The 27922-nt window shown below is 43.0% G+C and overlaps 1 protein-coding gene across 2 annotated transcripts in view; it reads right to left on the minus strand.

Annotated features, from left to right (window-relative positions):
- LOC137348053 (vesicle-fusing ATPase) overlaps nucleotides 1–27922 on the minus strand; it is a 315973-nt gene that overhangs the window by 105725 nt on the left and 182326 nt on the right. For both annotated transcript variants that reach the window (XM_068013170.1, XM_068013171.1), the window contains exons 13-15: nucleotides 12299–12394; nucleotides 11164–11320; nucleotides 8204–8337 (exon numbers count right to left, since the gene is read on the minus strand). In XM_068013170.1, the coding sequence (XP_067869271.1) occupies nucleotides 8204–8337; nucleotides 11164–11320; nucleotides 12299–12394 (387 nt within the window). The remainder of the gene's footprint in view (nucleotides 1–8203; nucleotides 8338–11163; nucleotides 11321–12298; nucleotides 12395–27922) is intronic.

Below are 27922 nucleotides of genomic sequence, written 5' to 3' on the forward strand. Positions count from 1 at the left end.
CAAGTGAAATGTTTCAAAGAATCTTAAAACCTCAATAAAAATCTGCTCGATCATCAACAACACACAGGAAGCAGATGCCCAATCACAAGCAAAATGGCAAGCCATCAAAAATGGTGTCAAGACCACTCTGACTCTATGAGCAGCCACAGAGAGAACAGTGAGACAGGGTACTGTGCAACAGCCTGTAAAACTAAGATAGGGCTCATAAGCCACCTGCGAAACGACAGCCAACACTGACATATCACTTCCACCAGCCAACTGCAAGAATTAGCCTCAGCTCAAGGGATTGCCAATGATGAGATGCAATTAATATTCCGCTTCTATAGTGTGTCACTAAGGTCATAAGCTACAATTGTTCTGCATTCATGGTTTGATTACAGGTAGTTATAAAAGGTCGACTTCCCATTAAACAAGCACAGGCTGTGGTCAATATAATTATCATTTGGACAGGGAATTGCAGAGATTGTAACGTGCTTGTCAGTTTCCAGCTCAAAAAGGACAGCTTTCCATTGATAATCAAGCTTTAAGTCTGAAATACAACATCCTATTTTCAATACATTAGATTTTTTTAAAACCTCAAAGAACACACTGCATTGCAATGCAAGCATGCTAACAGTCTGAAACGACTGAGCAATTTACGAAGTTGACTGGCAGAGTTTCATTAATGGATGGCAAGTAAGGAGACTGAAATGTTGGGTCGCAACTGCTATCAGATCAATGCAGTTCAATCAATTTACTTTTTGTGCTGTCAAGTAAGCGCAGTCAACACCAACATAAAAGATTCTAATGGCTCAATATCACATTGGGCTGTGCATTTAAGCCACTTGGGTATCAAAACCACACTAGGCTTCAAATGGAAATGCAATGTGGGAAACTATATAAAAGAAATACATTTCTCACGTGGGTTATAAATAGTCCAGAGTGAGGAATCTGTAATCAGGGAGGGCTTCCCATTACATAAAGAATGGCTAGTCCTCTGCTTCTCTAGACCTGAACACTGAATGCACATTTCATTCGGAATAAAAGATCACAGCTGTTCGCAGCCGACTCTCTCATACCATTCTTACACTCAAGTGCAAGATTTGGAGCATTTCAAGAGATTTCTACGTTACCTCTGTTAAATTTGAAGGGCCCAAGGGCAAACTAAGACAAAAGATGCTCGAGAAAAAAATAGATCCTACACAGCTCAGTGTGGCACTAACTCTTCCATTCAATGCTGCCATTCATGATCATGTCACACCAATGTGCTTTGTTGAATGATAATTTTCTTTAATCCACTGACTGGAGATCGGAATTATTTTTTTTTGAAGAAATTTAAAAGAGATAAAAAAAGATTACTTTGCTGGCAGTTTAAGATGATCACTTAATTTGCAGCACTGTATCCTACATGCAAGGCTTGTGAGGAGGGAAATGAAATGTCTGTCATTTCCTAGCAAGAATTAAGACCCTGGAAGTTTAAGGGAACTATCTGTTCTCTTCCTTTTAGCAAAAAGGAATACTGCTAACTACTATGCTTGAATGACTGAGTGACTGTCGTGTGACGAGCCCCTCCCCATCTGTGTTTTTAAACTTGTGCTTCTCTGCAGCCAAGAGGAGAAGCTTCTGGGCTCTGACATAAGACCCCAAATGGGGGTCCCCCTCTCCATTGCATCTTACAAGCTTTGAACTCTGCCTGTTGACTGACCATGTTTGCATAACCCAGCTATAATCAGAAATCCCGTTGGAGGAAATCATCCGCATCGCTGCCTAGAGATCCACTGAACCAGTCATCTACCTCTTCAAACTAAAAGCCTCAGGGCCACCAAATTCAGCTAAAAGCCAGCTGAACCATCAGACTGTATACCCCTTTTTCTATGGACTCTAACTCAACCAAGTCATCTTTCCCCACTCTAACCTATTTGTGTGTGTAAACCTAGAGTGTGTGTGTGCACACGAGTGAAAGCTGGCGCATAGTTTATTATTTTTAGCAGTTCAGTTTAAGTACAATAAAGTTAACCTTTGTTTGTTAACTCAAGAAAACCGGTCCACTTGGTTCTTGTTAAAATCATAAAAAAGTAATCGAACACCTACTGAATTAGCCAGTACATCCACTTTAAGTAAACCTGTTGTGTTCAAACAAGGAGGGGGGAAAACAGGGAAGTCCTTCAGTCCCTCCTCACTTGACTGTAACAATGTCTTGGGCTGAGTCATGTCTAACATGCCCACCCCTTGATGGAGCCAGAGTAAGTTTGGTGGTTTCAGGTTGCATACGCAGGGCTATTGTTTCATGCTTAACATAAGAGCAGGATAGTATCCTTATTACCATTGTTGCATGTATCAAATTAGTTCAAATCTTGACTGGAGACCTGAAGTGGAGAAGACTTGAGCGTTGATGCAATTGCAGAAAACACGAATATTCTTGTACTTTTATGGTCCACTATCAGTGATACAATTTAAGTAGGGGACATTGTTTTACATTAAAGGCTCTACACAAATGAAAGTTATTACTGACTGCCTCTATACCACCATTTGAAGTGATTTAATTTCCTGTCGCTGGAGGTAAAGTATTAGTGAACATAAGTGATCACTTGTCCTGAGCCCAACATGTTTTCCCCCCCATTGTGGGTGAGCAGAGAGCCAGCTTTGTGAAGGATCCCAGCTGACATTAATCCTTTCCTCACCAATGCCCACATGGCACAAGTCAATGGAGAAGGGGAGAAACCCTGATTTTTTTTCCGCTATAGAGAACCTAGTCCCCAGCAAAGATCAGATAACTCGGCACAAGTTGGGGATTGAACCTAGAAATGCAATACAGAACTCGGAGCAGCTTAACAGTGGATTGCACCCCTGCTAAGAAAAGAAAAGTGCTGTAGCTTCCAAAAATACCATCCTCCATAAGCATTTGCACCTCCAAGTCCATAAGGTTGTGGGTTAAATTCCCATTCCACAAACTTCAGCACAAAATCTAAGTCAACATTCCAGTGTAATACTGAGGGAATGCTGCACTCTAAGGTGCCATCTTTCAGGAGAGATGCTAAACAGAGATTCCATCTGCCCTCTCAGCTGGACGTAAAATATCCCACAACTCTATTTTGAAGAATAGGCACTTTGCGATGTTCCCAGGTAGTGAAAGGCACTATAGAAATGCAAGTCTTTCTTAAAGTTCTTGATCTCAGCTGTGGCTCAGTGCAGCACTACTCGCTTGAGTGTCAGAAGGTTGTGAAGCCCACTCTAGAGACTGGAGTATGTAATCCAGACTTATACTTTAGTGCTGCACTGTCAGAGGTGCCACCTTTCGGATGAGACATTAAACTGAGGGCCCATCAGCAGTCTCAGATGGCTGTAAAAGATCCCATAGCATTTTTTTTTTGGGAAGAGGAGCATGGAAGTTCTCCCCAGGGTCCTGGACAATGTTTATCCCTCAAATCAACATCACAGACAGATTATCTGGTCCTTCGCACAATGTTTGTGGGAGCTCGCTGTGTGCAAATTGGCCGCCACATTTCATACATGACCGAGTACACTTCAGAAATATTTCATTGTCTCCAAAATGCTTGGGAACATTCTGAAGTTGTGAAGTGAGCTACATAAATCGAAGTCTTTCAAGTCTTTTTATTCTAATAGGAACAGTAGGCCCTCCAACTCCTTGAGCCTACTCTGCCATTCAATTAGATGATTGCTGATCTGCACCTCAACTTCATCTCCCGCCTTGGCACCATATCCTTCAACAGCTTTACCGAACAAAAATAATTTAACTCAAGTCACCCCAACTGTACTTGCTGCATAAAGGTCAACAGCACCTATAAATGAAAACTACTTTAATACATCAGTAGTGGTCAACAGGGGTAATGCTGTCCTTCCCAGGGGCTTTTCCGCTGGCTAGGGAATCAATGGCATCACTGAGTTCCGATTTGGTTGGCTGTATGTCCAGCTCATCCATGACTGGTAGAGGCTGGGCTGCATTGAGGGCAGTCTCAGTGACAGCATTCTCCCTGGAGTACAGTTCTAGGTAGTGCTCAACCCAGCGGTCCATCTGTTTGCGTTAGTGCCAAGCCTGCTATACTCTCAGCACTACATGAACTGCTATGCCTGTGCTGGGACGAGGGAGCAGTACCCCAGGACATGCGCAATGCCAACATCATCACCCTCTATAAAAACAAAGGTGACCGCAGTGACTGCAACAACTACCGTGGAATCTCCCTGCTCAGCATAGTGGGGAAAGTCTTTGCTCGAGTCGCTCTGAACAGGCTCCAGAAGCTGGCCGAGCGCGTCTACCCTGAGGCACAGTGTGGCTTTCGTGCAGAGAGATCGACTATTGACATGCTGTTCTCCCTTCGTCAGATACAGGAGAAATGCCGTGAACAACAGATGCCCCTCTACATTGCTTTCATTGATCTCACCAAAGCCTTTGACCTCGTCAGCAGACGTGGTCTCTTCAGACTACTAGAAAAGATCGGATGTCCACCAAAGCTACTAAGTATCATCACCTCATTCCATGACAATATGAAAGGCACAATTCAACATGGTGGCTCCTCATCAGAGCCCTTTCCTATCCTGAGTGGTGTGAAACAGGGCTGTGTTCTCGCACCCACACTTTTTGGGATTTTCTTCTCCCTGCTGCTTTCACATGCGTTCAAATCCTCTGAAGAAGGAATTTTCCTCCACACAAGATCAGGGGGCAGGTTGTTCAACCTTGCCCGTCTAAGAGCGAAGTCCAAAGTACGGAAAGTCCTCATCAGAGAACTCCTCTTTGCTGACGATGCTGCTTTAACATCTCACACTGAAGAATGCCTGCAGAGTCTCATCGACAGGTTTGCGTCTGCCTGCAATGAATTTGGCCTAACCATCAGCCTCAAGAAAACGAACATCATGGGGCAGGATGTCAGAAATGCTCCATCCATCAATATTGGCGACCACGCTCTGGAAGTGGTTCAAGAGTTCACCTACCTAGGCTCAACTATCACCAGTAACCTGTCTCTAGATGCAGAAATCAACAAGCGCATGGGTAAGGCTTCCACTGCTATGTCCAGACTGGCCAAGAGAGTGTGGGAAAATGGCGCACTGACACGGAACACAAAAGTCCGAGTGTATCAGGCCTGTGTCCTCAGTACCTTGCTCTACGGCAGCGAGGCCTGGACAACGTATGCCAGCCAAGAGCGACGTCTCAATTCATTCCATCTTCGCTGCCTTCGGAGAATACTTGGCATCAGGTGGCAGGACTATATCTCCAACACAGAAGTCCTTGAAGCGGCCAACACCCCCAGCTTATACACACTACTGAGTCAGCGGCGCTTGAGATGGCTTGGCCATGTGAGCCGCATGGAAGATGGCAGGATCCCCAAAGACACATTGTACAGCGAGCTCGCCACTGGTATCAGACCCACCGGCCGTCCATGTCTCCATTATAAAGACGTCTGCAAACGCGACATGAAATCGTGTGACATTGATCACAAGTCGTGGGAGTCAGTTGCCAGCATTCGCCAGAGCTGGCGGGCAGCCATAAAGACAGGGCTAAATTGTGGCGAGTCGAAGAGACTTAGTAGTTGGCAGGAAAAAAGACAGAGGCGCAAGGGGAGAGCCAACTGTGCAACAGCCCCAACAAACAAATTTCTCTGCAGCACCTGTGGAAGAGCCTGTCACTCCAGAATTGGCCTTTATAGCCACTCCAGGCGCTGCTTCACAAACCACTGACCACCTCCAGGCGCGTATCCATTGTCTCTCGAGATAAGGAGGCCCAAAAGAAGAGTGGTCAACACAAATTTGGCACAGGGAGGGTAGAAAAACTGACTGAATCAGTGGGAGGTTCAGATGCTGTCTTTTCTCAGTGATGTCACCAGGCCCACTAAATTCTTGTCTTTTATTGTATTTTCAGCCATCTATCATCCCATACCTTCACCGAACAAGAGGAGAAGCAATCACAGGAAACACAGCAGGACAATGTGGTTTCAAAGGACTGCAGTGATATACCAAGAAGTGAAAGTGAGAATGCGTCAACTACATATCAAGTGTCCCTTCAAACAATTTTTCTGTCATTTAAATAAAGACGATCCAGTATTATCATGGTAGACTCCTCACTGTGCAAGTATGTCCAAGCTGTAAATGATTTCATTAGTCTTCTATGGGTCCTCTCATGACCAAGGAGTCCAATGTGGGATGTTCATGGTAGTCTACAGAACTGGCAGCTCATATGGTCATTGTTGATGCTTGGGGAACTTCTGCAGCTGCGCTACCTCTGGGAACGTTCGATGTTGCAAGTTCGGTGTTGATGGTCCTGTAAACATGCTGAACCAGATTTCAATGCTTGCCTCCACATGGGTTGGTCAACTGCAGTGTATTCAAGAGAGGAGGCCTGGAATGTAGAAGTTTGTACGGTTCATTTTTAGGGTGTCCCTGTATGTTTGGGCCTCAAAGATTGCAAGACAACTCTCATCTTTAATGGATGGGTACCAGCTAATGTTTTATCAGTGAAAAGGAAGCTGACCTCTAATTGCAAGTTGACACTGGATCTACAGCCTCTCAGTTCAAGTCCTATTATTAGCAATACACTGATATTTTAACATTGCATTCAAATATCTTCAGATTCAAATTAACAGTAGTAATCATTGGTTTTATTTTTTTTTAAAAAACTATGGTCACACTGGGCTGGACTCCCACCTTGCCCCCTGCATAACCTTGAGCTCATCCAAACCTCCGCTGCCCATATCCTGACTCATACCAAGCTCCACTCACCTACCACCCCTGCGCTCGCTGACCTACATTGGTTCCCAGTCCAGCAATGCTTCAATTTAAATTTTCATCCTCATTTTCGAATTCCTCCATGGCTCATGCTTCCCCATCTCTAAATTCCCCCAGCCTCTCAGCGTTCCTCCAATTCTGGCTTCTTGCGCATCATCAGTTTTCATTGTTCCACCATTGGTAGTTGTGCCTTCAACTTTCTAGGTCAGAAGCTATGGAATTCCCTCTCTAACCTTGTCCACCTCTCTAACTCTTTCTCCTTAAAATACCCTTTGAAACCTAACTTTGACCAAGCTTTTGGTCATCTGCCCCAATATCTCATGTGACAGTGTTAAATTGTGAGATCTTTGTTGATGCTGCGATATATATGCAAGTTGTTGTAGCAAGTTGCTGTAGTGAAGTATGCTCGAGTTACTCACTAATCAGATGAGATCAATAGTTGGTTGTATCTATTGGTCTTTTGCTGGTTGATATTTTCAGCCACTAGGTGGCAGTGCCTCACATAAGTGAGGCAACTTTCTTACAATAGCAACAGACTGATATTAGCTTCTGTTAGCCACAGCAAGCCATATAGCTTCCACAAAGCAGCTTTTACATCAGAAAGTGTTTTGGGGGGGTGGGGGGTGTTTTGGTGAAGGAAAGAGGAGAAAAATAAACTTGCATTTCATGACCTCAGGACTTCCCAGCTATTTTTGAAGTGTGGTCATTGTTGTAATATAGGAAAACAGCAGCCAATTTGAGCACAAGGTCCATAAACAGCAATGACATAAAAAGATCAGTATCTTTTTTGTTTGAGTATTGCTCGGGGCAGCCTGAGACCTCCCTTGTTTTACTTTGAATAGTATCGCGAGATCTTTTACATCCATCTGAGAAGACACACAGGCCCTTGGTTTAGAGTCTCAACTGATCAGTGCGGCACTCCCTCTGTGCTGCACTGAAGTGCAAGCCAGGTCACGCACAAGTCCTCAAGAGGGGCTTAAGCCCACGATCTACTGACTTAGAGAGGGGGAGGCGGAGACAAAATGTATCAGAGGTGATAACAGTGCAAAGATAGAGAGTAAAAAGAGGCAAAAAAAGTGAGAAGGTGGATGCAATTTTAGCATTTTCATTCTCACTAAAAATCCTCCTTCAGCTTTTCAAGGTGGTGCTGCCCTCAAATTCCTGAATTCCAGTCTACTGACATGGCCTGAGGAACAACTCTCATGTCACAGACACACAAGTCCACATACAATACTTGAGCTGTGACTCATTCCTCTCAACCAAGGTACACACTTCAAAAATCATCTTAGAAATCGATCATGATGTTCTGAGCTGATTTAGTCAGCAGGTCATGGAATGGGAACAAGGCCTTGTGCAAAGGTCTGGGGATGGGCACGTGATGTTAAAAAACTAAGAATGTGCATTACAGGAGAGGGGATTAAAGTAGTTTCTTTAAAAAAAAAAGTCAGGAAACTTCACTACTGGCAGGTCAAGTGCTGAAACAGGTCACCTTTTTTATGGCCTGACATTTCGCTGTTTCGGAGAATCCGATCATCTTATCAGGAGAGCAGATCTTTATGAATGGGAATCCGGACTTCTCTGCAATTTTTGCAGCCAATGCAGTCTTGCCACTGTTTGGAGGTCCTGTTTAAAATTAAAATTAGTAATAAATGAACAAATCTGGTATATTTCTACATAAGCAATAACTGTATATATGCATGTAGCAGACACACAACCAAGTGTTACAAACATGCAATGAAACAGGAAAAACACTCTGGCCCATACAGCCTGTCCCACACAACTGCATTACCTTGTGCACCACAATATATACATTCCCCACACCACCTGGAAGCCATACAACATCCTGGGAGAGGCAAAAATTAGATAAAAACCAACCAATTGTTTGGGGGGGGGGGGGGGGGGGGAATTCTGCAAAATTCCTGTTAAAGTAGTAGTATTATTCCTAACAAGCTTATTTTGCATACCATATATTTCTCATGAAACCCCAGCTGCCAACCACAATAGTAAAATAACTGACATAACAGCAACTAATTATGTACTTTTACTTGAATTGAAGACTCTGTAGTTTTGGCCAGAACATGTTCCAGCTCAGGCAAGAAAAGACAGGAAAGTATGCTAATTTTAGTTAATTCTGAGTCAACAGATATCTTTGAATCGCCAGTCAAGACAGTCTGAGGGCTGTTTGATTTACATGGGGTGAGGAAAAGCATAGGGATCTTTAGTGGCAATGGGTTTGAACAGCTGATTGACCTTTCATACTCTTCTGTACCCCGATACTGTACACTGTTTCTCAAGTAATACTGAGGTGCGTGTGATTATGGTTTCACATTACAGTAAAATTGGATAGTTATTTGACAGTGTTTCATAATTTCAAATTTGGTCTCTGCTCAATTCAGTATCAGAAACCATCAGCTGCAAAGCAGCACTGAAAAGCATGCTTGAAAACAAACATGCAGGTTAAAAGAGCTGTTACTATTCTGCTGGTGCGTAGTCCTATTTTTAAATAGGACACAACACTCAATAATTAGATTTAACTCAGCATACAAGGGATGTGACAGATCAACACATAGCACCCCGACCTACAATGCAGCTTCCATCCCAAATCATCTTTTACAAGTCTAATTCAGTTTGTGCAACGTACCAGAGATTAGTCCCTCTGCCAGGCTCAACTCCTTTCCCAACACAGTCAGACTGCAGGGAAAGGACCTGAACCACATACGTATCAAAATGATGATCAGCCAACATTTTGCATTTAACAGGTACAAAAGAATGTTGTTGCTGCATTTAGGAACACTGGGGTACATCCAGGGTCATCAACTCTGGTTGGACGTATTCCTGAAAGTTTCATTACATGATGGTCTGCCTCCAACTGCTCTACCCAGTCAAACTGCCTCCCCACTCCACCTCAGATTCTTAAAACTAATAAACAAGTGCTGAAAGAAAATGAAAAAGCACTTTTTTCTAAACATCCCCATTATTGTTTCCTCCCAGTTACTTGCAGAATGTCCAGATGAATCTTTATTTCCTGGAAAACCAGGTCACTTCAGCTGGAAGGTAACACGAGATACATGATGCTCCCTGCAGTCTGATTGAACTGAACAGATCCTGTGCATGAGTGAAGATGGTTCTGCTCACTAAGCAGGTACTTTAAGCAGTCATTTTTCTTCCCCCAACTTAAACGGGCATCTGTAAAATGGCTAAAACCCCTGGTTAATTTTTTTTTAAAGTTTTAAATACACCATTAAAGAGTCAGAATTTGAAATTAGATTGAGCAGCCACTTTAATTGCACACCTGGTGTGTAGTACTATTTAAAACAGGGCACAACACATTAATTAGACTAAACCCAGCAGACAAGGGATGCAACAGATTAGCATCTGGTCCTCTAGTCCAGGTTCTGTCCCAATTCATCTTTCACAAGTCTAATTCATTCTGTAATATACATATAAAGAAATTTCACAAAAGACCTCCAATCAGGAGTAGATAAGCCCTTTAACAAGTACTAACCAGACCTGACCATTTAGCTTCAGAGGTCAAATGGGATCAGGTGCATTCAGAGTTGTGTGGCAGTAGACCCAACCAGGAGCAGATAAAACCAAATTAATTGTTCAACAGGTTTCATATTGTACTTAAACAAAGCAAAAAGACTGGCAAGTCTTGCATTTTGTCTTGATCAGTGCCACTTAACAGTTGACAGACTGGAAGGACATTCCACAATGGGATATAATTAGTTCTGGCCACAATCTGGCCCATGGATTAACTTTCGGCAGAGTCAAGCCAAGGGGAGACCAAATTCATCGTGCGTGGGGCTGGGATATTCAAGTGACAAAATGTGTGACCCTAGGGTTCAAACATGCAGCCTTGTGCAACAATGTCAATACCTCTTTTATATCAAGTATCTAGGTTGAAGTCATTAACCTAAATGACAAACACCAAGTCAGTCTCGGCATCAGCAACTTAATTAAACACGAACCGCTACTTTCTTATCTTCCATGTCTAGTGGCACATGACATAATCCATTTCATCCACTGCTTTTATATCCAGCAGCAGCCATGCTCTGGGATTGCACCCACACCCAACAGCCTACTTTGGTTTTAAAAAGGTGGGCATGTCGTTAGCCTGATGCAGAACCCCTAACCCAGCAGGACCGGTGAAATACAATGGAAGGTGGGGACGAGCAAGTTACCATTCTCATTGTATGCATAAACCCTGCTGGACATGAATCTGGTATTCAGAGACCAAACCCCTGGTCATCTGCTCAAAGTGAACAATGGGTATCAGACACATGTACCCTACTGGGTGACAATACAGTATTCAGAGACCAGAGGTCTCATCTCCACTTGCCAGGACAACCTACAACTACTACACTGATTTTTTTAAAAAGTGCTCTTTATGTTATTGCCCCCTTGATTTCTCTCCCTATCCCACTGGGGCAAGGAAAATATCCCTACCTTCCAACAAGACGCTAACCAGTGGTGTGCGGTCACTGTTCTTAGTTTGTTGGACAAGCAATTCTCCATCATCTAGGGCCCGTGTGACTGGATCGCCCCACACAATGATTCCATTCATGATATAGCTGTCATAATCTTCCTGGTTTATGCCAAAAGCCTGTGGAAGAGAGTTGGGAAACCAGGTCATACCTGCATATCTGAAAATCAACACATGCCTGAATGACAACTTATTTTATGCAAGTCAGCCATCATCATCCAAAACGTAATTCAAAACATAATCCAACTTCATAGGTTAGGACTGAACACCATTAAATATTGTTGGTTTGTTGCAGAAGAGATCACCCTGGTCTCTGCTAGTTATACTCCATCTCTAAATGGGAGGGTAGGCAGGTGACCTGGCTCTAAACTCTTCACCAACCTTGCTGTGAACTTGCTGCAAGTAAGCGTGCCAGAGCAACATGGGTGTCAGCCCTCCATCTTTGGCAATGCACATGACCTCTGCTGAATAGCTTTCCACATTGAGAGCTCAACTCAAGAGCTGAACAGTATGAGGGAAAGAACAAGCAAGGAGCTGTGCCATGCCGATTCAAGAGAATGAGCTATCTATAACTTCTTGAAGGATTAATACAAACTTGACTAATTGTTGTGATGTGGAGGTAGAAATGGAATAACTGATAGCAAATTTAACCACTGACCGCATTCCCATTTAGGTCTGGTTAGTTCAAACATTTTTTTTTTTTAAATCTTGTTGAAATTTTATTTTTTTTAAATCACTGTGAAGGGAGGGTAAGAGCCCGAAAGACAGGCAGCATTCAATGGTTCAATTGACTTAGTCATTCCACAACATTGTAGTGTTCTAAGTAATATTGCACCAATCTTACTGTTCTGTGACAATGAACTGTTCCAGGAAAAATTGACTTGGTACAAAAGTTAAGGAACTGATGAAATGTTACATTAAATATTTTCTTCATGAGGACATTATGCACAGGATAAAAACAGAAAACTCAACCAAGTCCCAAAATGTAGGCGGAGCAGAGCCCATCAATGCTATTAAATCCAGTGCTGAATCACATCAGCTCTGAATGGACTTTAAATTCACTATAGTGTGGTCTCGGTTACATGATCAGGTACTTACAGGTTTAATGTCATTCTCTAGAGAGGTAAAGAAATCTCCCCTCAAGACTTGCAGTTTCTCAGCTTTCTCCATGTCAACTTCCACTTTGGTTGCTGCCTAATTACAAGAGAAACAGTAAATATCAACTCATTTATCATTTAAAGATTTGACCCTCAGAAGTTAAAAAAAAAATCAGTTCTCCATTTCCAACTGGACATTTATACAGTAAACTCTGCAAAATGAAGAAATTGATCCCACACCCGATCCAATTTTGATCAGTCAGTCCCAGCTGATGAAGCAGTCATTGCATCACCTATGCTACTTTACCTCACATCCAAAGGAGGTAGCTTGGAGGGAAGAAGCTTGGGAGAAAAGACTCCTTGCACAGAATCTAATCAGATCATTTTGTAACAAAGCTCAACTGAGAGAGATTATTTTCTATGAGTATGTGGAGTATTCAGTAAAGAATTCTCGAGAGCATTTCAAATCCAAACAGGATTCCATTTGCATAGTTCAACGTATACTGAAAGTACCTTGGTACTTCACCCAAGTCAACACTGCTCATCTGTGATTCCAGTAAATATAGAGCATGTATTTATGTAACTCCTTTCACCATCTCAGGCCACCCAAAGCATTCTACAGGCAATTAAGTATTTTGGAAGTGTAGTTACTGTTACATTGTAGAGAAATGCAGACAATTTGCACATAACATCCCTTAAACAGCAATGACCAGATAGTACGTTTTAGTAACGTTATTTGTGGGATAAATATTGTCTATGGAGAGAACCTGGAATAGTGCCATGGGATCTTTTACCTCAACCCAAGAGGGCAGAAGGATCCTTTGTTTAATGCGGCAGCCAAAATGTTGGTATCTCTGACAATGCAGCACTCCCTCAGAACTGCACTGAAGTGTCAGCTTTGTCTCTGGAATGGGCTACAACTGATGATTTTCTGACCCAGAGGTGGAATGCTACCACGAAGCGAAGACCAACATAGCAATAGCGACAGGGGAAGTTTATAGAACCATGAGGGGCATCATAGCAAAGACTAATCTAATCTTGAACATCTACACTTATATGGAGTGACCAGAGAGCCAAATGTCTTCCCCTTGCCCCAAGTGACCAATATCTCAAGTATGTCCCTGCTAACGTAGCATCTAACAGCGATCAAACCAAGGAAATTCCTGACCAATTTGACTAAATGCCAGACAAACATCATATCCACTGAATCAAGGCAACTAACAAGCTAAGTAATTTCAAAAGTGGGGCATCACATTGCTGCAGTAATAATGTCCTCACTCAATATCTTAACAGCCCAGATATAGGAAGTCTAAGCTCTGGTCATGCTTAACAGTCCAGTGGTTAAATAGAATATGATGTATAAATTTAAACCATGAGCACTTGGTACTGCAGTCTTTACAGCTCTACCTATACGCAGCTTAAGTCAATACGGTTTCACGTATTGGTAGCACTCAATTCACCTGCAAGTTATGACTAAGATAACTCCCATGACAGATTTCTCCATGGTCCATACCTTACACACATTCAACTATATTTATATAAATGGGAGCCCCAAAAGTTTAGACTGTCACCCAGACTGGGTTAACCTGACCTTTAAACCCCCATTAGATGATCAGTAGTACATGGACTGAGTTGCCTGAAGCAAGACTTTTCTCTGATCCCGTGGGACCAAGCTGCTCACCTCGGTTCAAACAGCTGTCCGCATACACAATAACTACTCCCTGGGGACCGACAGAACACAAAAGACACTTAATGTATTGTTGTGCAACAGATACCTGGGGCTGTAAGTAACACCACATTTACAGCATCAAGACTAGTAGTGCCCTCTGGCACCAGGCCTGGTGTTTCAAATACTGTTGTACCCGCACCGCCAAGCATAGGCTGCTTCACAGTTAATCCACACTCAAGTCACCTGTCTTTGTTTAAGGTCTTTTGAAAACTGTGAAACAATGCAAAGTATCTGCTCTGCTGTATGTGATTGTGAGGTATTTAGATTTAATCCCTCAACTTAAACATCCACAGCAGTTTCAATTTTGTTTTAAAAAGATTACCCTCCGACAGCCATAAAACAAAATCTAAAGAGTAATTTTCCAGGACTAAGCGCCAATTTTAGTCTTCACAGGTAATTGTTTCAATTCACTCTGGAAAATACAGTTCCACCTCTTTTAGGTTGCATCTGCATTAAATGACAGGCTGGTTCTTGTAATGCAGAGCATAATGACCCCTTTTACATCCGAGCCACTTCCCAGTGCTATGGAGGAAGCCACATTTTTTGTGGAATGTGTTCCACAGCCCCAGTCCACGTGCAGCTGAATGAAAAACACCAGTGGTGACTTTGTGGCCACTAGACCCAGCCCAACATCTAAGAATGTTCCATACAATGTAGCAAATTCAGTTGGTTTACATTGCGATTAACGTGGGATGCACAAGATCCACACTTTGGAAACAGGCTGTTCAACCAGCCTAATGAGACCAAGAGGAAACAGGCTTAGCATTGGCTAGTGGGAGCAATACTTCTAGATGTTCTATAATCGCCATTTCAGCTCATCGATGGCCATATCTTCAGCTGCCTAGGTCCTAATATCTGGAACTTCCTTCCTAAACCTCTTCGTCCCTCTCCTCTTTTAAGCCATTCCTTAAAAACTACCTCCACATGCCTTGATATCATCTTCGGCTCAGGATCAAATTTGGTTTGATTATGATCCACTGAAGCGCCTTGTGATATAATACATCAAACTTGTTATATAAATGTAAGCTTTTGTCATATTTGGAGGCAACAATGCCATCTCATTTACTTCTTCAGTATCAGCAAAGTTGGACTACCAGGGAGAGGCAAGTAATCCATAGACCCTGCCACCCCCCCCCCCACCACCCCACCAACCCCAGGAGGGGTACAGTGCTTTACAGATTCCATCAAATATACTGTGTATTTATAAACAGTCTTGAAAGACTTCTTCCTCTACTCCTCCAAACTGTTCGAAGTGCTTGGAAACTTAAAGAGGCACCTGTAGCAGTGCCACATTCAAGTGCCTGCCTATACCATGGGTTTCAGCCCTGGAGTATTTTTTTTTATTCTTTCATGGGATGTGAGCATGGCTGGCAAGGGAAGCATTTATTGCCCATTGCTAATGACCCTTCAGAAGGTGGTGGTGAGCTGCCTTCTTGAACGGCTGCAGTCCATCTGGTGAAGGTACATTCAGTGCTGTTAGGAAGGGAGTTCCAGGTTTTTGACCCAATGACAATGAAGGAACAGTGATATAGTTCCAAGTCAGGAGTTTGGCTTGGAGGGGAACTTGCAGGTGGGCGTGTTCCCATGCGTATGCAGCCCTTGTCCTTCGAGGTGGTAGAGGTCACAGGTTTGGAAGGTGCTGTCGAAGCAGCTTAGCCAGTTTGAACCCATAAGCTTAAGGCTCAACTCAAGCGTGCCAGCTATTGAGCCAAACCTATACTGATTAAACAGACTGCATTTTAGGTCCATTAGTTCATATTGCTCTGATAAAGCACTCTCCCTATTTCTGGTTTAAAAACAAATCATTAATTGTGTAGCATTATTAAATGAAAGAGATGTAGTACCACAAAAAACTGAGCAAAGTTTAAAGATACCAACATTTAGCAACAATTAACAACTGGGATATTATGTTCTAAAAGTCGCTCTGACCAGAACAGTGAAAGGGTTAACAATGTCAGTGGGTAAAAAGCGATGTAACCATAATGATGCCTTTGTTTAAATTGCAATTCCCAGTTAACGCCACTAATTTTCTACTTGTTGGTAGCACAAAAAAAGCTCTTAGGACAATTTAAATATAAATTATTAGGTGCGTGTAAAACAAGCAGATCAGAGATGCTGCACAGAAAAAGACCTCCCTGAATGTTTAAAATTTGTCCTGGAGGACATGGCATTCGGTGTAGCTTCACCCTCCATACTTGCCCAGACTGGTTACAGGAACAATGGTAGAGAATGTCAAGGGGCAGCACTGTCAAAAGGTTAAATTGCATTGTGAAATGCCTGCACCTTTTCAAAAGCATAGTACATGGAAAAGGACTTTCAGACCTGCATTTAATAGCTGTTCAGCTTCTCTGCAGAGTAAGGGGAAGGGGAGTGGATAGCACCTTTATGTACTCGATCTCTCTTTTCCTCCTAACTGAAAAAGTTTATCCAGTGAGCAGCTCAGCAATACAGATCCAAAAGCTCAGGCTGGGTTCAAACTAGGAGCCTGAAGTGGCTGATCTCTGTCAAGACAGCAGCTAGAGTGCAACAGTTGACCTCTGCCTATCCAAGTTCAAAAACACTCACATTTATATAGCACTATCATAGTAAAATATCCCAAGGTATTGCACAGGAGCATTCAGTCATAATTTGACAGCAAACCACAGAAGGGGATATTAGAGCAGATGATCAAAAGCTCGGTCAAAGGTATAGGTTTTAAGGAACACCATAAAAGGAGGAGAAAGGTAGAGAGGCAGAGAGGTTCAGGGAGGGAATTTAGGAACTACATCTACTCTTGCTGGATGTGGATGCGTTTTCCATTTACCTATCTGGAAAGCACTATTTTTTTTTTAAACATTGAAAAAGTATATAAATTTGATTAATAGTCATTGACATTGGGGCAGGACAGGATCAGGCTTGTATTTGATGTCCCACACTGATGAGTAGGCAGTCAACATTTATTAAGAATAATGTGAATAATGAAGTACACAGGGTAATCTATGCACATGGAACTGTGCCTCCAAAAGGAGTCAGTGGCTTCAGAAGAGCACAGCAAATTAATGGAGAGTGAAAAGTGAAGCAGACAGCAAAGACTGCTGGGGATGCACTGTACAGGGAAGCATTGCTGGTTTAATTCATGCACAAATTATTGAAATGAATGGCAGCCAGCAGCATCTCATCGAGGGAGACTGCCCAACCTTTGCCATCCCCTTGGGTGCCATCAGAAGTACAAATGTAACAAATAGCATCACATAAAACTGGAGAAAGATTAGAGCATGTATGTTCAAAATATTTTAAAAAGGTAAAGTGTTTGAGTCAGTGGGAAGCAAGAGGGGTTTCATCTCCTGCACTCGCTCACCACCCCACTGTTCCCACACAAACCCAAGAGCCAAGTATTCAGTACAAGGACCACCACAGACATGGGACATTTAAATTCTACCATTTGTGGTGCAAGCCAGACCATCTGGACGTTCAACAATGGACAATCAGTTCAATGTTTTTGAAAAACAAAAAGCGCAAATAATTTCCAATATGCTCAATCATCAACAGGAAATTAAAGTAAATGGAGCAAAAGTAAAAGAATTCGCTGAAAATATTCTCACGAACTCAGCACTGTGCCAAATTCTACTGCTAAGGGGCAAACTCCAACTCTACAAGTAGTTGCAAGATCCCATTTAGATAAGACGCACTGACTCATCACAGGGAAAATGGCCATTAATGTAGCATTGTGCTAAAATGAAGCATTATTAAAGCTTTATTACACATCACATCTTACAGGCAGGTTGTTGTGCCAAAAAACAAAGCCAATCTCAAGGCAATGATATTTCCCACCTTTAAATTAGGTGTCGTCACTACCTGAAGCGATCTATAATGCTTAACATTTTCCCCCATAGGTAACTGCTCTTGCTACGCTGTGGCTCGACAAACACAGTAACCCTCTAACTGTTCAATATAGAATCATACAGCACAGAAGGAGCCCATCATGCTTGCGTTGAAATATAACAGCTGAGCCCCAATCGGACATCGAAACAAATGCATTTTCCCGCAAAGAGAAACTGGACAAGAGTCAAAAGTGACTAAAACAAAGTGAAAGGTAAGGGGAGCCCAACAAAGTTACCCTGGCTGGAGAAATCGTTTCCAGGGGTGGCAGGTGATAGTGGCATTGATTGTTTCGACAAGGGTGATAACAGTTTATACACTTGAGTTTCTACACAGTCCAGCTCCAATGGGCATGCCACTGCACAAACTGATATTTAAGGCAGAAGCAGTTATAATGATGCTATGAAATTTGAATCCCAAACAAGGATTTTGTCATTTAACAAGATTGGTAGTTAAGAATTTATTTTCTTCGATAATATATGCTAAATTATAACAGGCAGATTTCAAGGAAACAGTATGTTTATTCCTTGAATAATGTTGGATTGAGATGTAAACCTGCCTGTTCAACTCAGGAGAAAACAGTTTCTAATTAGACTTTCATATTCTATGAATATAAAGTCACAAGGCCAGATACTTGACAAAATATGTATTTATATTCCTAGGCCTGGTTTCACACATGGGTATCTTTATATGGCTTTTTCTAGAGTAAGAAGTTTTGATTCCATTAAAGTCTTTGGTGAAAGAATAACAAGGAACCCTGTATTTAAAGAAGTACTGTTGCAATAAAGATACTAACTTGACTGCAAATGTTTTGTGGTCTCTGCTAATTCAAGTAATCGTGCTATACTTAAACAGAGAAGATGCAGACACATGGTGCCTTAAATACAGTCAAATATGTTTCAAAGTAACAACATTCCTCAGAGTTATGATCACAAACTTATCAGAAGTTTCAAAATCATGTAGCTAGGGAGGGGAAACAAACAGTAGTAGAAAAGAAATGGGACAATTAACAGGAAATGACAGAAAAGGAATCAAGAAGTGCAGTAATGCTGAAAAATGAATAGGATCTGAGGTTGAACAGCTTAAGGATGGAACAACCAATGCTCCCCTCAATAAAAGAATCCTTGACCTATTTGTCCTTCCAATTACCACATTCCAATCACCTGTTCCCATGTGGGCCTCTCCTGAAACTCCGTTTGAATTACTTCAGTCCAACTTCCATACTTCTTGGTACCAGTAAGGCCTTAATTTAAGGCACAAACATTGTGACTTTGAGAATAGTACGTTATCCCTGCAGCACTTAATGCAATTAACAATACTATCCTACATCAAACAGCTCCATGGAACTGTCCTATATCATTCAATTCCTACCTATCAGAATGCAGCCAGTGCATTTTTAGCAATGACTTCTCTTCCCGCTTCTACACAATCACCTAACAAGACCCACCATTGGCCAATCTTCTTTCTTATATACTTATCAGTGACATCGCCTGCAAGTGACAATTTTCCTGGGATACACAACACCATCTCTCCACTGCTCTGCTGGACCCCTGACTGTTTCAGTGCTATCAGTCTGCTTGTTTGACATCACATCCTGGATGAATTACAATTTCCTCCAACTCAATGTTGGGAAGGATTAACTCTGATTGTAGTGCACACTAAATGTTCTGCTCCTTTACCATTGACTATCCCTTCCTTGAACAGTTTCCCAAACTAACGCAGAACCCTTCTTTCCTGTTTGATGAGGTGCAGAGTTTTAATTGCCACATCCTAATCACAAATTCTGCTTCCTTCTACCTGTCACATGGCATACCTCCAAGCTTACCTCTGCCATCAGAACCCTTCAATGCCCTTCTCTCCTCCAGATTTTATTACTCTTTAGGACCTCTTTGCTGGCCTCCCATCCTGAAATTGCATCTTATCCAAAACTCAGTCACATGCATCCTCATTATATCCTACTTGCCCTTAACCCCATTCTTGCTAACCTACATTGCTTCACTGTCCCCTGTACATTCAATTCAAGCTGCTTCCTTGTTTATAGACCATCACAGCCTTATCCTCCAGCCCTATATCCTCAATAAAACTCTTCCTCCGACCTGTAAATTGACCTTACCTTCATCTCACCATTGATGACAGAGGATGCAGCAATGCAAAATTCAACATTCTTCTCCATCTCAGCTCTTCTGCATCTTCAAACACCCATCTCTTCAACCTAGCTTTTGGTTACCTCAACTAATCATTTTTATCTGGATCAAGATCGGTTGTCATACCCAATTGAGAAGTGCCCTGGGCATTTTTTTTTTGAATATATGAACACAAGCTGCTGTGACATAATCTACCCAGGAAAACAGTGAGGACAGCAAGTACGATAAATTTTAAGAATATGATGGATATATTTTGCAGGCATAGGGCTGTTTTTCATAGCCATTGTCAAGCTCAGCTGAGTAAAAAACTGGCACAAAGACAGAGGTACTGGCACCAGTGCATCACTAGTTAATCGCTATGTCCGAGATGGCATTTTGCATTTTTGCGGGTTCGAGTCTCACTCCAGAGTCTGCAGCACGTAATCTGTCTGACACTCCAGTGTAGTACTGAGGAAGTGGTGCCATTTTTCAAATGAGACATTAAACAGAGGACCTGTCTACCCATGACAATTCTCCTTGATGACTTGGCCGATATTTATTCCTTAACCAACATCACTAACAGGACAATTTATCTGGTCATCATCTCAACCGCTGTTTGCTGTGGCAGCCGATTTGTGCATGTGTCCTAAAATGGTTTCCTGTCCCCAGCACATTTAATTCAAAGTTGCTGCCCTTGTTTACAAACTGTCTCAACCTTCTCCTCCAGCCCAAATCTTCATAAAACTCATTCTGACCTATAAATTGACCCTACCTTCATCCCACCACTGATGGAAGGTGCAGCAAAGCCAAGTTGATCATTCTCCATCTCACCTCTCTCTGCATCTTGGGTACCAATGTGGCTGGGAATCCTGCGCCCCTAGCCGAGCTGTTCCAGTACAACGACAACACAAGCAGTAACCCGACAATGTGGAAAATTGTCCAGATAGGTTATGTCCACAAAAAGCAGGACAAATCCGATCCAGCCAATTACTGCCCATCAGTCTACTCTCTATCATCAGCAAAGTGATGGAAGCTGTCGTTGACAGTGCTATCAAGCGGCACTTGCTCAGCAATAACCTGCTCACCAATGCTCAGCTCGAGTTCCACCAGGGCCACTCCACTCCAGACCTCATTACAGCCTTGGTTCAAACATGGGCAAAAGAGCTAAACTCAAGAGGGGAGGTGAGAGTGACTGCCCTTGACCAAAGCAGCATTTCACTAAGTTTAACATCGAGGAGCCCGAGTAAAATTGGTCAAGGGGAATCCTGGTTGGAGTCATATCTAGTACAAAGGAAGATGGTTGTGGTTGAAAGCCAAACATCTAAGCCACAGGAACTAGCTTCAGGAGTTCTGCAGGGTACTGTCCTAGGCCCAACCATCTTCAGCTGCTTTATCAATGACCTTCCCTCCATGTCAGAAGTGGGGATGCTGACTGAAGATTGCAGAGTTTTCAGTACCATTCACGACATTTCAGATACTGAAGCTGTCCGCGTCCAGATGCAGCAAGACTTGGACAACATCCAGGCTTGGGCTGATAAGTGGCAAGTTACACCATGCAAGTGCCAGGCAATAATCACCTGCAACAAGAGGGAATGCAACCATCTCCCCTCAACATTTAATGGCATTACCATTGCTGAACCTCTCACCAACAGTCTGGGGTTACCATTGACAAGAAACTTAACGAGACCAGCCATATAAATACTAGCACTACAACAGCAGGTCAGAGGCTGGGAATTCTGCAGCAAGTAAACCACCTCCTGACTCCCCAAAGCCTGTCCACCATCTGCAAGGTACAAGTCAGGAGTGTGATGTAATATGCTTAACTTGCCTTGATGAGTGCAGCTTCAACACAAGCTCGACACCATCCAGGGCAAAGCAACCCATTTGATTGGCGCCCCATCCGCCACCAGCACACAGTGGCAGCAGCGTGTAGCATATACAAGATGCAATGCAGCAACTCATCAAGCCTCCTTCGACAGCACCTTCCAAACCTGCGATCTCTACCACCTAAAAGGACAAGGACAGCAGAAACATGGGACCACCACCTGCAAGTTCCCCTCCAAACCACAAATCATCTTGACTTAGAACTATATTGCCATTCTTCACTGTCGCTGGGTCAAAAACCTGGAACCCATTCCCAACAGCACTGTGGGTGAACCTGTACCAGATGGACTGTAGTAGTTCAAGGCGGAGGCTCACCACCACCTTCTCAAGGGCAATTAGGGATGAGCAACAAATGCCAGCCTTCCCAGCGACACTCACATCCTATGAATGAATTAAAACAGTGAGTACACTTCAAAAGTGCTTCATTGGCGGTCAAGTGTTTTGGGACATACTGTGAAAAGGTGCTATATAAATAAAATGCAAGTCTGTTTCATGCTAAGCATACGGTTTCCCGGAATCAGTCAAGCTCAGTTCTTCTCTGTTGAAGATGCCTGAATGAATTACATTTTTTCTGCAGCAAAGAAAGGATCAGAATCAAGGAAACAAATAGTGTTCCTTGAGGATACGTCAATTATAATAAAAATTCCTGCACATCAAGAGTGCGTATGTATTAGACCTCTCAAAATCCTCAAATTATAAAGCTCTGCTTACAGTCAAAATAGTGTCCAAAGCTAAACAGTCATCCAGTACAAAGTGCTGGGTGCCAACATTTCAGATTAAACTAAAGCATATGATCATCTTAAGCAAGATGTCTGAAGTGGCAACAGATTATGGGGCTAAACAAGTCCTAATTAACTTTGATGTAATCCTCTCCGATATAGTCTCCTTCCTCTGAAGCTAAATCCCTGCATGAAGGGTGCAGTTTATGCTTCTATGGAAACAGAAAAGGACAGATAGCATGGGGTATGCATACCTCACCCACATATTTCCCACAACCATGCAGGTGAGATGCATATTTCAGAATCAATCTAGTTTTTTTTTTAATTCATTCATGGGATGAGGGTGTCGCTGGCCAGGCCAGCATTTATTGCCCATCCCTAATCACCCTTGAGAAGGTGGTGGTGAGCTGCCTTCTTGAATCGCTGCAGTCCACATGAGGTAGGTACACCAACAGTGCTGTTAGGAAGGGTGTTCCAGGATTTAGACCCAGCGACTGTGAAGGCCAGTGCCTAGGTCGATGCCGGATGGTCTGTCCGGTTTAATTCCTTTTTATTGACTTTGTAGGGGTTAGATACAACTGAGTGGCTTGCTAGGCCATTTCAGAGGGCATGTAAGAGTCAACCACATTGCTGTGGGTCTGGAGTCACATGTAGGCCAGACCAGGTAAGGACAGCAGATTTCCTTCCCTAAAGGACATTAGTGAACCAGATGGGTTTTTACAACAATCAACAATGGTTTCATGGCTATTAGACTAGCTTTCTGAATTCCAGATTAATTGAATTCAAATTCCACCTTCTGCTGTGGTGGGATTTGAACCCATGTCCCCAGAGCAATACCCTGGGTCTCTGGGTTACTAGTCCAGTATACCACTACACCACCGCCTCCCCTTGTGAAAATTGCAGTCCATTTAGTGGCAATGGAGTATCATACAATGCTCAGTCTGGGCCAAGAAAAGCTGGCCCTACACCATCCACAAGCAGCTGCTCAGTCAGACAAGCATAGCATAATCACCAGCTTAAAAGCTGCAGCATATATGCATTTCACTCATTCCAGCCAAGATACATGGTCAAAAGCAAAAGCCACAGGCATGAAAGGGAGAGGTACATTGACTCTGCCTTTAACAAAGAGTTTGGGCAGGTAAGTTTATCAAATTCCATATTTCTCCAGTCTTAGCCAGTTTATCCAGCAAATCTTTACCAACAGAAAACATCCCAGGTTCAATTCCTGACCAATGCAAATTTAGCAGATCGCAGTCAGAGCAGTAAGAAAGCATCCAGTTGGGTTCAGTGTCGATATGTTTAGTTGGGAGATTTAAGAAAGTCAACAAATGCTCTCACTCAGGATTGTTCCTAAGCAATTTCTGCTAAAATAACATGTTGATGTCAAGTGAAGAAAGAATTGGGCTCCCACCCTGATTAAAAAGCCTGCTGACACTTAAGTTCCACAATATCGGACTTTACTGGGTACAGTGGAACCTCACTACAAAAAGAAAAATACTTATTTTTAGCTAGTGACTTTAGCACAGATTTTTGTTAGTCAACGGTATTATGCAATATGGGGCAAAGGCAGGTACATGGAGACCAGCCAATATCTCATTGGATGGCAGAACAGGCTCAAGGGGCTAAATGACCTACGCCTGTTCCTATGTTCCAAGGTACTTCAGCTCATGTAAGTGTAATCAGACAAAATCTGACACCAAACCAAATATAACATTAGGACAGGTGACCAAGCACTAGGTCAAAGAAGGAGGTTTTAAGTAGAGTCATAAAGGAGGAGAGAGGGGTGGAGGCACAAAGTTATTTTGAGGGAATTCCAGAGCTTGGGACCTAGAGAGGTGAAGGCACAGCCGCCAATGGTAGAGCAGAGTGGAGAATACACAAGAGCCCAGAGTTGTAAGAAAGTAGAGTTCTGAGGGTTGTAGGGCTGCAGGAGGTTACATAAATAGAAAGACAAAATCACTAATAACGTTAAACAATAACTAATGTTATAATTCGATGCTTTGAACTCCTGTTTCACCATACAATCATGTACTGTCAACAGAGGAGGAAGCTGAAAGGAAATTGGGAAGGAAAAAGTTTCAGAATTTGTATTCGGACATATGGGAGCCTGCAATAAGGATTTCAAACAATTGCCCAGCTTGAAGCAGCAACAACTATCTGGTCTGAATCAACTGATTCTCAGCTTTCTGTCAAAACCAGTGTTGGTGCTCCTTCCTCAAGACCCCATCATTTTTGTGCTGCATTTGTTTGATTTTCTTTTTAATTGAAAGAGTGCACAGTGGCGCAGTGGTTAGCACCGCAGCCTCACAGCTCCAGCGACCCGGGTTCAATTCTGGGTACTGCCTGTGTGGAGTTTGCAAGTTCTCCCTGTATCTGCGTGGGTTTTCTCCGGGTGCTCCGGTTTCCTCCCACAAGCCAAAAGACTTGCAGGTTGGTAGGTAAATTGGCCATGATAAATTGCCCCTAGTATAGGTAGGTGGTAGGGAAATATATAGGGACAGGTGGGGATGTGGTAGGAATATGGGATCAGTGTAGGATTAGTATAAACAGGTGGTTGATGGTCGGCACAGACTCGGTGGGCCGAAGGGCCTGTTTCAGTGCTGTATCTCTAAACTAAAGTGCAGTGGCTTTTCTCTCCCTTCAATGTGTCCCTGCTCTTAAAATATCGAAGAGATTGTTATGAAGCAGAGAAACTTCAATTTCCTGCTCTCTTCCAAAGGCACTTCCTTTGATGGTGTTACATGGCTACCTGCAAACCACTGCTGCCAAGTGGCCATTTTTCATGCAAAAGCTGAGAGGGGCTTTGCAGGGTATTTCACCCAGCTAAGCTAACCACCATCTTCTACCACTCCCCAACACCCCCTATTAGTAGCGAACTAAGTTTTTAATCCTTGTCCATCAGGAGCATTTTCTCTTTCACATGGTCTCCTCCCTATCCTCCATTCATAGTTATGACATCTCTCTCCTAAGGTTTGCCATCCCTACGTAACCTGAATTCACTGTGTCCATTCATGTGCAAACTTGGCCTGGCACTCTGGATCCAAGTCCATTCCTTTTATCTCTTTTCTCCCTCTTGGCAGTTCAGACCCTTCTCCTGCCTCCTCCATTTTCCATCACCTGGTCATGCCATCTTTCATTTCTCTCTCTTGCATATTTTCCCCTCCAATCCTACCCCAAAGTATTACTCCTCTTCTGCTTTCCAAATCTCTTGCTGTTATCGGAACATGAATTCCTCCTGAATAAGCACTCAAGTACCCTTTGTGCCTCTCTTGATATTGTCCAAAGGGCCCACTGATTATCATCAGAAGCAGTATCAACTGCCCTATCCTCATCTCTCACCAGCCTTCCCAATTGGCTTGCCTGCTGGGATCTAACCTGGTCAACCTCCCAACTGCCCTGCTCACCCATCCACTATTGTCCCTCTGGACTCTGCCAGCAGATCAACCATCACCATCTCCTCCACATTTCTTTAAACAACGTCCATTCAATAATGAAGGCCCTAGCCATTCATTAAGTTATTGTAAATGATTATATCGACATCCTGTCTTTGGCAGAACTTGGCTCTTGCTCTTACTGAAGCTTCCTAGCCTGACTATACTTTGTACCAGCTGCTCTGCCAAAATTGCTACTGCAGAAGTGTGGCCCTCATCAATATTTCTTGCAGTACCTTCTGCTTTGACCTTACCACCTTTAAAATTCCAATTGTTTACTGCCCACCCACCCATGGCTCAACGCAAGTTATTCCCCATCAGCCTCTGTACTGAGCAACTAATCATTATTTCAATATCTATCGCAGTTCTCCCTCCCCTCTGAATTCACCACACTCAACCTGTCTAAAGCCCCCCCTCCCTATAAACTCTTGCAACCACATTAACAGCCATTTCCTTAACCTTGCCATCACTTGGCCTCTAGCATAGACAAAGCCATCCCCAATTACTTCCTTATGTCCCTCACCTCTAATCTCACTCTCATGTCTTCGGTCTTTGCCCTGTTTAAAAAAAAAAGGCACTTTCAAATTTCGAACTCTTGGCCTTTGGTCCTCCATTTGCCAAGATAGTGCATGCAGCTCAGCCACTCCCTCAGACTGATGTCCTTCTGTGCATCATTCATCCCATTAGGCCTGTGCCATCTCCACCCTTCTTGCCCTTATCCTCAACAAAACTCCAATCCTGGTTTTTCCTCTTGTCTGACCCTCTTTTTTGCTTCAAGTCCAAGGAGTGCAGACTGGAGAATATCTGGAGCAAAAATGGTTGAGCCATCCATCACCACATCTGGCTGGATCACTTCAACTGCCATCAGACCCTACTCTTTCATTAAAATTGCCATTAATTAAAATTTCTTCCCTCCTGTCAACTAATTCCTTAAACCCTTCTTCCCCTCCCTCCTCCAAGCTCATCAACAAGTGCAAAGTGGTTTTGTGCTGTTTTTTCACTAAGATTGTGACCATTTGTTCATACAGCTATGTCTGTTGCTTTTCTTTGCCTTAACCTTTCCCAAACCAAACTGCGACCCAAGCTATTTCTGCAGTACCCCTGAACAAACATGTCTCCCATCTCCACTCATGCCCACAAATTGTCATATCCATGAAAGCATCTCCTACTTTGCTTGATCTCGCTTCCACTAAACCACCCAGTGCTTGCTGGCACTGCAAATGGTTCCCTTTCCTCAGGTACTGTCCCCCACCTTTTAAAACTATCAACATGTGCCCTGCCCAGTAAACTCAACCTCAACTCCTCTTTCCTTCAATTATCACCGTATCGCCAATGACCTTATCCTTTCCAGAATTCAAAGTGTTATCACCTCCCAAATCCATACCCAACTTCCTACAACTCCATATTTTAACTCCAATAAAAACAAAGTGCTGGAAATATTCAGCATGTCTGGCAACATCTGTGGAGAGAGAAAAAGTGTTAACATTTCAGGTCTGTGACCTTTCATCAGAACTGCTCCTCCAACACATTCCCCAGCTCAGTGAGACTGCAGGCACTTGGTTCCAATTGTAGCCAGTTCTGATGAAAGGCCACAGACCTGAAACATTAATACTGTTTCTCCACAGATGCTGCCAGACCTGCTGAGTATTTCCAGCATTTTCTGTTTTTATTTCAGATTTCCAGCATCCATAGTATTTTGCTTTTATTTTAACTCTCCAAATCAGGTTTCTGGCTCTGCCATAGCACCAAAGTGGCTCTTACCCTGGTCACATGACATTCTCTAGGACTGTGGCTTATTATCACTCCTTAATCTCTTTACAGCCTTTGACAAAATCGATCATACAATGCTCCTCCAACACACATTGCCCAGCTCTGTGGGAC

The sequence above is a fragment of the Heterodontus francisci genome, chromosome 33, assembly GCF_036365525.1.
Source record: "Heterodontus francisci isolate sHetFra1 chromosome 33, sHetFra1.hap1, whole genome shotgun sequence".
NCBI lineage: Eukaryota > Metazoa > Chordata > Chondrichthyes > Heterodontiformes > Heterodontidae > Heterodontus > Heterodontus francisci.